The sequence below is a fragment of the Protopterus annectens genome, chromosome 3.part0 (assembly GCF_019279795.1).
Source record: "Protopterus annectens isolate FY-2018-M chromosome 3.part0, PAN1.0, whole genome shotgun sequence".
Lineage (NCBI taxonomy): Eukaryota > Metazoa > Chordata > Ceratodontiformes > Protopteridae > Protopterus > Protopterus annectens.
Window position 1 is genome coordinate 38326371 of NC_056731.1, and position 14383 is coordinate 38340753.

The 14383-nt window shown below is 39.4% G+C and overlaps 1 protein-coding gene across 3 annotated transcripts in view; it reads left to right on the forward strand.

Moving 5' to 3' along the window:
* LOC122796246 (nebulette-like) overlaps positions 1-14383 on the forward strand; it is a 1283698-nt gene that overhangs the window by 770408 nt on the left and 498907 nt on the right. For all 3 annotated transcript variants that reach the window (XM_044064567.1, XM_044064568.1, XM_044064569.1), the window contains one exon: positions 12147-12257. In XM_044064567.1, coding sequence (XP_043920502.1) covers positions 12147-12257 — 111 coding nt within the window. The remainder of the gene's footprint in view (positions 1-12146; positions 12258-14383) is intronic.

A 14383-nucleotide genomic window follows, 5' to 3' on the forward strand; every position in this document is an offset into this window, starting at 1 on the left:
CAACAGGTTATGGGCCCAGGAGGGAAGTAGGAAGCTGATGGCATAGACTATATTTTGACAGAGATGAAAAGAATTACGTGTTGTGGGAGACAAAGTTTCTGGAACACCTGCACTTGCTAGGGCTGAAAGGCGGCATTTTGCGAAATGTGAAACAGGCCGCAGAGGATGACGAGAATGAGGAGGAAGATGACGCTGAGAAAAATGAGGAGGCCTATGCAGAACTAATACAGTTCTTAGATGACAAAAGTTTGTCCCTCATCTTGAGAGAAGCTGCAGACGATGGTAGAGAAGCGCTTCAGATCCTGAGAGACCATTATGCCGGGAAAGGGAAGTCACATGTAATTAGCCTATACACCGAATTAACAAGCCTCCAGAAGGCCGCCAGTGAAAGTGTCACAGACTGTATTATTAAGGCTGAAATGGCCATTACAGCACTTAGAAATACTGGGGAGAAGCTCGGTGATGGATTACTAATTGCAATGATTCTGAAAGGATTGCCTGAAACTTTTAAACCATTTGCAGTCCACATCACGCAAGATGATGATAAGTTAAGCTTTGGTGAGTTCAAAACAAGGTTGAGAAGCTATGAACATACCGAGAAATGTAATGCCAACATAAGTAATGATAATGTGATGAAAGCGAGTGGCCTTGGGGAAAGAGTAAAAGCAGAGATTATATGCTATAGCTGTGGCCAAAAGGGACACAAGGCACAAGAATGCAGGAGAGAATATAAAGGACAGAGACAGTGGTACAGTTTGTGCAAAAACTCCAGCCACAGGGACAGTAACTGTAGATGAAAGAAGAAAGATAATGTGAAACAAGCAACTGACGTGGATGATAACACATTTGTCTTCAGAATAAATGAGCATCAGATTCGTGAATTAAAACAGAAGGGATTAATGGTGGACACTGGCACCACATCACACATAATTAACGACCTGAAAAAGTTTAAACACTTTGATGCAATTTTCCAACTGAAGGTACACATTGTGGAATTAGCTGATGGGACTAGAACCTGTGGGGTCGCACAGAAGAGAGGCAATGTGGAGGTATGGCTGCTAAACACAAAGGGGCGCAAAGTAAAGGTGATGATGACTCGGGCGTTGTATATCCCGACGTATCCACAAAGCATTTTTTTCTGTTAAGGTAGCAACATCCAAGGGGGCCTCGATCAACTTTAAACAAGGAAAGGACCAACTCATCTGTAAAAATGGCACCAGGTTTGACATAATTGAGTATGACAGACTCTATTACTTAGACACATATGATGAAGAAAACAGAGGTGAGATACATTATGATGCATCTCAAAGCTGTTATGACATTCAAGCATGGCATAAAATGCTTGGTCAATGTAATTTTGAAGATGTGTCAGAATTAGAAAAGCTGGTAAAAGGTATGAAAATTAAAGGTAAAGTTGAGAGACCTAACCTAGATTGTGAAACCTGTATGCAAGGGAAATTTGTCCAGAGCAGAAAAAGAGAACCAGATGCAAGAGCAAAAACTGTGTTTGAACTAGTCCATACTGATTTGGCAGGCCCAATTGAGCCAGCAGCAAAAGATGGATATAAGTATACTTTAGCATTTACTGATGACTACTTAGGTGTAATATTTGTCTACTTTCTGAAAGCCAAGAGTGACACAGTCAAGGCGAATGAAAATTTTATTGCAGATTCAGACCCTGACGGGAGGGTAAAGTGCATCAGCTCAGATAATGGCACTGAGTTCATGTCAAAAGACTTTCAGTCACTACTGAGCAAAAATGTTATAAGACACAAAACATCAGCACCTTACTCACCCCATCAGAATGGGACAGCAGAGAAACTGAAGAAAACTGTTCGAAATGGCAAGGTGTATGTTGATAGAGAGTGACCTGTCTAAAGAGTTGTAGACATATGCAGTAATGACTGCTGCTTTTATTTGCAACAGATGTTATAACAGGCTTGTGGGGCAGACCCCATTCTTCATGCTAACAGGAAAGAAACCTGCTCTTTCAAGGATGAGAGAATTTGGATCAGTGTGCTATACATACAGACAAGATAAAAAGAAGTTAGACCCAAGATGTGATAAGGGGATTTTTGTCAGATATGATAAAAACAGCCCATCATACCTGGTCTATTATCCAGACACAGGAAGGGTCCTTAAACACAGGTTAGTCAAGTTCATTACTGAGAATGTAGCTGAATGCCAGATTCAGACAGACTCAGAAGTGATGAATGAATATTTTAATACCAGAAGAAGTGTGCGTGTTAAGTCAGAATCAAAAGCTGACAGTCAAATCACAAAAGAAATACAAGTGAATCACTGAATCTATAATAAATGATGGAGACACAAAAATAAGACAAGAAGAGGAAAGGCAGGATACGCAGTACTCTAAAAGAGAGAGAAAACCACCTGCATACTTGAACGAGTGTAAAGTTGAAAATGACGATTATGAGGCAGTTAATGTTGACTATTGTTACAGACTAATATGCAACACACCGCAGAGCTTTAAGGAGGCTATGACTTCATCTAACTCGGAGAAGTGGGTCAAAGCTATGAAGGAGGAACTTTAGTCTTTAAAGGAAAACAACACATTTACACTCACCACACTACCGGAAGATAAAAATGTGGTGGGAGGTAGATGGGTTTTCACTGTAAAAGACAGTGCAGACAATACTGAGACTTATAAAGCTAGATATGTAGCTAAAGGCTACAGTCAAGTTGCTGGTATAGACTATAATGAAACATTTGCACCAACTGCAAGTATGATATCTGTATGAAGCCTAATGCAGATGGCAGCTCAGTACGATTTAGAATTGCACCAGATGGATGTACAAACAGCCTATTTACATGCTCCTATTGACTGTGAGGTGTATATGGAGCAACCTGAAGGTTTTGAAAAGAAATCAAGTAATGATGAAAAATTGGTTTGTAAACTGAATAAGTCATTGTACGGATTGGAACAATCAGGGCGTAACTGGAACAAAATGTTGCACCATTATCTTTGTGAAAATAGTTTTATCTAAAACCCCGCAGACCACTGTGTATACACTAGACGGGCTGAAAATGAGAAAACAGTCCTAATTATATTAGTTGATGATCTCATTATAGCAGTTAGTGATAATGAATCACTGAACGATGTAAAATAAATGCTCAAAGCTAAATTTAAAATGAAAGATTTGGGAAAGCTAATACATTTTCTAGACACTGACTTTACCCAGAATAGTGGTGAAGTAAAGATGAACCAAAAGAGATGCATCACAAAAATTCTTGAGAAATTTGGTATGTCTAATTGTAAAGTAAGAAGTACCCCTTCTTAACAAAAACCAAACTTTGAATGTGACAGTGAATCTACCGATCCAAGAATTGTGAACTTGTGGATAGTTTGATATATGTTATGAAAAGCACGAGACCTGATCTTAGCTGGATTGTAAGTAAACATTCACAATATTTGTCACAACTGAGTGAATCTCGTTTAACACTAGCCAAACATGTGTTAAGGTACTTAAAAGGTACATTGGACAGAGAGCTGTGTTACAAGAAAAGTGAAGAGACACTTCAGCTTGTAGCATACAGTAATGCAGATTGGGCAACAGATCAAAACGATAGGCGTAGTACAACAGGTTATTGCTTTAGCCTCAGTTGAGACGAGCCTATTATTTCATGGAAATCAAAGAAACAACAAACGGTGGCTTTATCTACATGTGAGGCAGAGTACATGGCATTGGCAGCAACAACACAGGAGAGTTTGTGCCTTGTGCAGTTGTTGAGTGGAATGGATGGAAAGTGCAAGTGTGTGCCAGAAACAATATTTGAGGACAATCAAGGAGCAATTGCTTTGTCGAAGAATCCAGTAAGCCGACAGAGATGTAAACATGTTGACATTAAGTATTATTTTGTTAAATCAACACTTAATGATGACAAAATAAGCCTTGAATATTGCCCGACAATGGACGTAGTTGCAGATATCTTTACTAAACCTGCTATGAAATCGAAAATTGAAAGGTTTATGTTTTACGTATTTGGAATGTGAAGGAAGAGTTATCCAAAATATGTTCTTAAAATGTATTTGTACACAGCGTAAGAGCAAGTGGAGGTATTGGCTGATAATAATAAAAGAGAGTGAATGATCGTATGTGTGCTCTTACACTGACATCATTGGTATAGAGAGGTTAAGAGAGGTCATGTGACCATGTGCTTTATAATAAAGGAGGAAGCGAGGGTTGTTCCCCTCTTCCATTTTTAACCAGATTGCTTGCCTTCACGTGTGTTTATTTCCTCTGTAAATGTATGTTTAACCTAACTTTCTTGCCCTTAAGATGACACTGCCAGCAACCCCTTATCTCTCACTGCCCAGCTGTGCATCCACAGAAAAAGGACAAACATCATGACTCAGAATAATTGTTTTCTCTATCTGCCTGTAACATTGCTCTGATGAAACTTCCTGCTCACTCATTTCTACCCAGCTAACCAATGCATGCTAGCAAAGACCACACAGACACTGATTAATAAACACTTACAAATTACACTGCCTAGAGCAGCGCTCACTGCTAACCTCGTTAACTATGTGTAGTCTGATTAATCAAAGATTCAATGAACATGAGTGTGATTAAACTCAAGGGTCTGAGTGTGCTGAGGCATTGTCAGTATCTTTCTGCATTTCCATTGCATATATTGTATTTGGCTTCTGTGTTTCAGTTACCAAAGGATGACTGTAGTCTGTGCTGGTGACAGAACAACCTTCAAGCTAATGACCAAATTATTGACAGTAAGGCTAAGATGATATTGAAATAATGGGTTTGTAGATAATTTCTGTATTAGTGCACAGATGCATGAGAAACAGCCATGGCTTAAACAAAGTTATTAATATTAAATGTTTCTTAAAAGGTAGGAGATTAAGGGTTGATGATATTAGTTAAATAAGTTTTATGTGCAAATAGTCATAGACTTGAATGTACTTAATTGGTATTTATTGTTTTAGTATAACAATCTGTACTCTCAATTTTTAATTTTATATTTTAATTGCATTTTAGTTGTATCATTATTTATTTAATTCTTAAATTGGGAAGGGTCTATGGTTGGAGTATTTGTATTTAAATTTTGACTATGATGGTTCTGTTTTTTTTCTGATGAAGTCCTTCGAGGATGAAAAGAAGATTTATTAAAGTTTTGATAGGCTTAAAAATGTGGTTTGGCAGTTTCATTTTTGATAATCCACTTTGGCTTTTATTGTTTGAGTTTTTGTTTTTGTTCATGCACAAGATAGAACCAATTCATCATGCGATGTTTGGCTAGTAACCAGCAATATGAAGTGTGTCACATACAATACCTGCAAATTACAGCATAAGGACATGCTAATGAAAGTCATAGGGAAATAAAGCCACAATGTAAGAATAGACACAGCAAATTGTTGTTTGTTGAACAAATTTCACACCAGTGTGCATCAGGCTATTAAAAAGCAAAGCATGCCAAAAATATCTGACCTGCAAACAATAACAATGCTCAAAAACAAAGCAGCTATCACACAGCAAAATCTAATAAATATTAGTGCTACTAAATTCCCTGCTTGCCATGGCAAGGCTTCAGGCAACAATGGAAACAACACTGGCAGTGAGTAACATTCCATGGCTTTACTAGACAAGAGATTAATCGATTTTGTGTAGATCAAGATATTAGAGCATGGTTGACGTGTTATAACACATGCAGAATCTATAGGAATGCATATTTTTCCCATCCCTGTGGAGACCAAAGTATGAATGGTTCTTGTGATCTTAGTTTTAGGGACATTTTGGTGATGAAAAGGGAAACATTAAGTATTCCTTAAACCTCTATCTTTGGAATACTAACACGTTCCTTGAAGCTATGCTTCTACATGTAGATAAGAATATCTAGTTTCTGAGGAAAGAGCCACCATTAGAAGTGGTTTATGTGACATTGTTGTCTTCTTGATCACTCGTTGTCCCTAACTGCACATATGTGGCAATAAAAAATCCTGCAGGATGCACAAAGAGGTTTGTGAACAACAAAGTCTATTATTCCATGAACTTCCAGGTAGTGTGTGATGCATATGGGATTATATCCAATGTACCAACACAGCACACAGGCAATTTCCATGATTCCCATGCATGGTATATATCTTAGCTATATAGCCAGTTTGTGCACGCTGACATCCAACTGGTAAGTGCAGACACTACTGGTACATTAAATGTAAATGCCATATATATAGTGTGTGTAAATGTAGTAACCCCTCACACAGACACAGACACACACACACACACACACACACACACACACACACACACACACACACACACACGCTACTGTGTTGCAGATGATGCTGGATACCTCCTAGAGCCTTTGCTAATAATGCGCATACACAGCTAATGCAGTATTGCTGAACTGCAGTAGAAAACAGCACATGCACAACTCCATAATATTATAACATGTGTGTTCTACTAGCTTAAAACCTGCTTCTACTGCTTCAATGCTTCTGGGACATCTGGAGTTTATTGCAGTATGATCCTGACGTAGGATGTTTCTAGCAAGCGTATGGCACATGATGCATAATACGATCTTCAGGAAACAAGTAGGCCCCATTCCACAAACACATACACACACACACACACACACACACACACACACACACACACACACACACACACACACACACACACACATGCGTGCGCACACACACACACACACACACACACACACACACACACACACACACACACACACACACACACACGGCACAGCAATATCATAACAGTGAGGCAGAAAAAGAGCAACAACTGCAAGACAGTGACAATCAGAATACATGGCTGCAAAAGTGAAGAATTATGGAATATGATGAGTTCACAGTGACATTTCCGTTTTCACAGAGTAAATGTGATGTGATGCTTGGAAAGTTAATATCCGGTTATGCTGTCCAACGCATGGTTGGACCACACTGTATATGAAGCATCTCCACATACCTCATATACAAGTGAAGAGTAGAGTGGGTCACAGTTGTCATCATGTGCACAGGTGCTGAGGAGTTTGGTGATACATGGGTAGCCACACAAACACGGAAGGCAGAAAAAGTAAGAGGAAGAAGGATTTCTAAAAGCCACCAACAGTCTTCTTTTCAGCTCATCATTTATCAAAAATTAAATACTGGAAATGGTTTGCCAAAAAAAAAAACTAAAAGAAAAAAAAAACACAAAAAAAATCTTTTTCTTTTTTGCAGTTTTCCAGTATGGTTATCAAGCTTGCCTCACTCCCTGAAATTATATATACCAACTCTGTGGTTAAACCTCAGAGAAGAAAAGAAGACAAAACCCAAAAAGTGCACCACCAGCTTACACAATACAATACATCATGTTGAAACTCACAGTAAGATTAAACTCTACTGTTTAAGCTGCTTGACCAGCAGTTCAGCTAAGACCCATAGGTAAGCTAGTAGAAAGAGCCAGGGGTGTTGAGATGTCTTGTACACTTTGTCAAGGATTATTTCTTCTTGGAATGAGGTTAGGGTGTGAATGCATGACTATAACCAGATGTCACTCCACTGGCTTGTTGCAGTAGGACTTGGGTCCTTCTATGGGAGGGTTGTGTGGGGCTGCAGAATCATGATCCCTATGGAGTCCACTGGCATGTTGTCATGCCAAAGGAGACTGTATGTCATTGTCACTCATGGTAAATAGTGGCAGGGTATTGCATAACTACTGATGCAGTTAAGGAGTGTGTGCCCTATGATAGCTACCCTGAATGGCCATTCTAGACTCATACCCTACCCTGACCTTGGACAGCATTGTCCATCAGGGCAATAAGGGTGGTACTGGCATTTCTCCACATGGAAGTTGACATGGAAGAGATGTGTGCCACCATAAGCTTCATAAGACCTATCATTGTAGAGTCACCAGACTCTCTGTCCTCACAGAGCTAATGGTAGTGCTGAGTAACATCCTCACAAATGACACATAACACAGCAATAATCTCCATGTTAGATTGAATAGCAGCATGCTGTGACTGGATGATGCTTACACACATTTGTTGATTTATTCCAAGTGTCACCCACCTGTCCACACTAACTTTGATGCTCAGTGTCATCAGTTGTACTTGTAAGGCTATGCAATGCAGGGTACACACATTAGGCACAGTCTGCACATCACAGCATTTGCAGTCATGGGTGGGGTTGGATTGTGGTGCTCAGAGCCAAAGGAAACCCCTGCCTATGACATATGGGTGTATATGCAAAATGTACCATTCAATCTCAGCCTAAGTCCGCTGCCATCTTGACTTGGCAGAATGCCTGATGTTTGCTATGACAAAACATTAGAATATATGACGTGGTCAGTTTGCTGTCTTTATATGCTTACTGCTGTAAGGAAATCTACCACATGTATTGAGAACCTTGCACATCACCCACTGAAGTGCTTGGGGGCAGGCTCCATCCTGATAACATTGTCTACTCCTTCAGGAATTATACTAGTGCCATTATCCCCCTGCAAAGACACCAAAACACCTCCAACTCCCCTTAACCTGCTATTTTCTAGCTAGTGCTGTCCTGCATGGCTGACATCTCAGCTGCTTTGTAATGCACCTTTACCTTGGCATGGTGTATTATGGTAGTGACTTGCTTATGACCTTGCTACAGTGTGAGATTACTTCACCTCATCATTGATGTTATGAACCACCATCTACCAGACCTAGTGCTATGAAGGCTGGGCACCACCTATGATTCCTGACTACATGAGTTAGGATATCATTTTGAGCAATGTCGAAATTATCCAGTCTCTGCCATCCACCTTGTATTCCAGACATGCAGGCACCTCTAAACACAAGAGTATCTATAAACTGAAAACCACTGGGACTGTTTGGGTGACCATTACAAACATGTGGATACCTAGGTGTGCTATACTATAGTCAGAGAGAGAAGCAGGAGGCATGGCAGACTAAAGGTGGTGGGACAGATATGGGAACATGTATGTCAAGTGTATCTACCACATGCTGATGCATGTGCTAGTGCATATGCACTCCATGCAGGCCTCAACCTCTTTGTTAGAACCTACAAGTATGCATACATGACAACAGTCAGTAGAAACATTAGCGGGCCCAGGAAAACACAGGCGGCACAGATATGCAGCACTATAGCAGTAGGGATACATCTGTGTAGCTAGAAACTCCTGTTTTTAGCCTTATGGGAACTAAATTCCTGTGTAAGGTTTTGTATCCCTCGAAAGGTAGACAAAGGCAGCTGACCACATGCATGCAGATTACTGAGTACCTCCTCATTATTACCTATAAATCCAGAAAGCGCAAAATGTTCTGATTCTGTCATCTTGACCTATATTATATCTATGAGTTAGCATATAAAACAGTAAACAATCTCTAGCACCAGAACTCTGCCGCTTTGCATATCAGGTAGATAGGTGAGGCCAAGTACCCTAAATGTCACTTGAATCTCTATTTCACTGCCAAGTATGTGACAAGAAAAGTTAGGTGCTTAAGTATGCATCTGATACCCTTTGGGCACAGGCTCATGCATAAGACCTGTAGGAATGCACCCATAGTGCTACCAGTGAGTTAGAAAATATTGTGTGAGTCACAAGTTACCATTTTAATCCTCATGGACATGCCACAGTTTTCTAAGAATATTCATACAGTGATGACTTTCTGTCCTAGTGCCCAATGGAGAAAACCTGCTTGGTGCCTTTCATAGACATTTCAAGGTGCAGCTTATGGACCCCTGTGATGCATCATTCAGAAAGGCTGAAACCTGGTAAGACCAGGCTGTAATACTGACCACAAACACTGGGATTACCAGATCAAGGGAGCAGTGCATGCTTTATTATGATGACTAGCAATATTATTACCTTTGTGCATGGGATGCAGAGTGTTGGCTATTGTGCACCAAATGATATTGTAAATGCCAGTCAGTATATTTTGTGGGTGGAACTATTCTTGCTACTAGAGGTCTTTGTCTCAAAGTACAAAGCAAATGTATGTGGACGAATGTCAATTGCTCCTGTGTCAGGTATGGATGGCAGATAGTATAAAATTTCAGCTTCATTTATTGTGATGTGATGCAAGGACCTGTTTATCTGCTCAAATGGTCATGCAGAACCATCTCAGAGTACCTGTCTGCTCCATGGTATGTCTCTATGTCTGTGTCTACCAGAGTCACATGTCTTTCAGGTTTGCAACCTCCCTTTTACCTGTAATCATACTAATGGGCTATAGATGTAGGTCTGTTGGTTGAAAAAGGTGATCAGTTCATCTTACACCAGTCACAGTTACTTGATGTGGCCTTACTCTTTTATTTTGAGTAGAATAATACATGATGTCATATACTGTGGGAGGGAAGAGACACCAGAGTCCAGGCAGGGATAGTTCTAATCACACTTTCTAAGCTGAGCTACGGATATCCATTACATTAGTAGGATAGATTCAGTTATGGTTCACTTTAGACTTTGTACCCTCTCTACACTTCCAGATGATAGATATGTTCAGCAGGTGACCTAACCACAGTCCACTTCTGCTTGGGAGGGTGATGAAGTTGGAGGTGTCTAATCAGAGAGGGTCTCAATCGTTCACTAGCAGATGGCCTGATATCATGCCTCTAGATGGTTTGAGCAACCTGTAGAAGCTGCAGTGGAGACAGCAAGGGGTAGGCATGTGGCCATAATGGGGAGAGTCCTGAAGTGAATTACATCAGAGGAGGTTTCGCTTTCCTGATCCATCAGCTGGGGACAGATCACAGAAGTATCCATCTGGGCCAGGGAATCAGATGCCATAATGATGGAAATACTTCATCCTATCACCAGCACAGGGTACTCTTCTCTTTTTCTTCTTGTGTTAAGCTTTATACCTTGATCATTGTCCATCCCTTCCCGTCACCTTTGCTTTGCCCTGTGTGTATCACTGTCCATCCCATGTTTCCCCGTATAAAGTGTGCATCTGTCCCTGTTTGCTGTAAGCTATCTGCCCCTGCACACTGCCCTCCACCCCTTTCATTTCAATCATATACTATTACCTTTCTCCTTTTTCCTCCACTCTGTATAAAGGTAGTGGGGCATTATCCCCTTCCAAAATGGATGTCCTGTCTTCAACAACTTGGATGCTTCTTCTGTATAGTGTCCTTCAGTATGTCCTCTTGCTGCAGATTTTTCCCTTTTCTTTCCATCCTATGTACCCATTTGCTAGCTATTCACACGTGCGCACACACACACACACACACACACACACGTGCGTGCGCGCGCACGCGGGCATGCACACACACACACACACACACCTATGTATATATGGACATCATTGCAGAAGGTGATACTTTGTGGATTGTGCCTTGCACTTCTGTGGATGTTTCACTTCTGGGATGAGACTGCTGTGTATTTAATGTGCTGCTCACATATGTAGGTTGGAATGCAGCTACCTACATGAAAGTGTTGACTGCTTTATTTTAGATGTGATGTTTATGTATGAGTTGCCACACCATGTTACCAAGCTGTGCACATCTTGATGAATCCAAGACAAGGATTTAATAATGCTAGTGTGCAGAAATGAAACATCACTTTTTGTCTCTTAGTAAAGTACAAAAAGAGGGCATTCTAAAACAGTCAAAGATGACACTATCACATGTTTTGCTATCCATTGCACCTTCCTAGACAGGAACTGATAATCCAGGGTAACCACCACAACTGAAGGTAAAATATTTTAGAGCTCTGCACCTACTGGAGTGTCAGAAGACATCCCTACAAGTACTCAAGTGCAGTGTGGACAAAATTGTGACTTATCCATCACAAGTGGGTCAGCTGCAACTTACAGTTGCATTTTATCCCTGTTGGCTGTGTTTTTATTACGTGTCTCTCTTTTTGTGATTTCTATTTTCTCAGTAGTTGAGACCACAAATTTGATATATTTAAGAAAGGGCAGTATGAAAGACAACCCCCCCCCCCACTACATGGGGCATGTGCAAGTCTTGCTTCTTGCAAAAAGCATGTATATTCATTTTTCAACTGAGTTGAAGTTTTGACAAGCTCATCCACTTGGAGCATCAACTATTAGTTGCTCAGAGGCATGCAATGCAAGTGTGTGTCAAAAATATTGTTCTACATTATGACAGTTAGTGCAGATAAATCCTATGTTTGATAACTTCTAAATCTTTTCATTCCAAATGTATTTTGCAGAAAGAATACAAGAAGGACCTTGAGAAAGAAATTAAAGGGAAAGGAATGGTGGTTGGAGTGGACATTCCTGAAATTCAACGTGCCAAAAAGGCATCAGAACTTGCTAGTGAGGTTAGTACTATTACTCATCTAGACTGATTGTTTGTTTAGTCACATGTTTATTTTATTTGTTTATTTACAGATTTATTTATTATTCATTTACTTATTTATTTGTGCTTTGCTAAACAAGATTATCTCTTCAGGAAAATATTCCCTTGAATAGGGTACCTGGAGAGAAAAGTTTCATCTTGAATGGACATTTACTCACGCACATGATGCATTTTACAGGCATGAGAATAGCACCAAATGTATTTACAATACAGCCATATCAAGCGTGGAGTAAAAAGGGTAGCTGCCCTGGGTGCAGGCTGTTAACAGTACCATTGAATTGCAAAAGCGATGATGACTGCTCCCTGCAAGCAGTGTTGCATGCATTTAAGCAGTCATGCCCATGAATACTTAATACTTATATGACATACATGACATTACTTGACATACATCTGGAGCATTTCTCCTTGGGCCTCTGCTGAAAATACGCTATGTCCTAGTCGGACTTTCCCAGTCAACAAATGTTAGATAAATTGATAATGGGAGGGTGGTAAAGAAAGTGGCAGTGTGTATGGTGTATGGACAATGTTGGTAGTTATCCAAATATCTACAGTTGAATTACTAGGATCTGGTGTTACTGAGGGGGGTGGTAGAAGCATTGGATGGTGGTGAAGAGAATTTAGTTAGGGAGGTAATGGTTTCTATGAAGCAGATATTGAATATGGTTACAGTTTCTAGTGGAGAGCTATTATGAGAAGGGTTAGGTTCGTTTTTTGAGTCAGGATGTAACAGGTTATATACTGATGTCCAGAATTTTGAGGGGTTAGTTTTATGTTCAACTTGTAGATGCCTGTAATATTGTTTTCTATCTACACAGATTAACTTGTTTTTTACTCAGTTTGTGCAGTTCTCTATAAAGATATAAGTTACAGGGAGTTTCGAGTTTAAACCATTCTTTCCTGGTTTTGCCTGTTAGACATTGTAGCTTTTGTCTGGGTAGTGAGCCATGGTGAGTGACTAATTTTCACTCTGTTTTTTTTGTAGTGTGAGCCATTGCTTTTCAAAGTATTTAAAAATAAAGTATTAAAAGTATTGACTAAAGTATTTATATTATTTCCATGTTAGATGTAGACTGTAAAAAAATAGCTGCTTTTTTATTGTTAAGCTTTAGCAGTGGTACTAGTATTTTGGCATTTTGGAATTTTGAGATGTTGTGTACATAGGGATAGAAATTGTATGAACTTGAATTAATTAAGGCTACCCCTCCTGCAATCTAGTGTGGCCTATCAACTCTGATAATACTCTAGACTGAAGGAAGTAGTTCAGAATCTTTAATGTTAGGCTTAAGTCAGATTTCTGTGATGACATATCAGGGTTATACTATGATATCCAGACATGTAGTTCTGTAATTTTGTTGGTTGATTGTGACAATATTCAATTTTTTTGGAAGACAAGTGGGAGAATGATGGGGTGATGGGTTTGATGTGTTAGTTTTATTAGTATGGATAGGTGGTTGTTTAATTATAAGACAATGGAAAATGGTACAAATATAAAAGGGCAGTGATATGTGGAACAGTTTATTAAACTACTAACTAAAAAGGAGAAAAACAAACATCATACTACAAAGATAATGAAATACAAAATATAAAAAAAATAACAGAAATAAAACATTATTTATATGCAGTGCAGTTTATTAGAGTATAATATTAACCTGGGGAAAAATAACAGCAAGGCCAAGTAATGCATAAGAAATTAATATATTGAAAAGAAAAGAAAAGAAAAGAAAAGAAAAACATAAAGAAAAAAAAAAACAGAAATGCTACTGATGTGTGATATTTTCTTCCATTGTATTGATAGGCACTTTTACTTTTCTCTATCTCTGGTGGCACTTAAAAACATAAAACAAACAGTAATGGAAACAGCATATCCCTGACAGCAGAAGGGAATACCCAGAATGTTTAACTGTTGTTAATCACAATCCATCAGTGACTCAGAGCAAGTTTGAAAGATAAGTGTAAGTAGCCTGCAACTCAGATCAGTATGCCTGTATATAGTACCACCTATTGTCCCAGTCCACAATTTGCAAAACAGGGCTATTGTGCCGGCTTCCCTGTCATGTTGTGTTACACTTCAAATTTCCAGTAGACAGA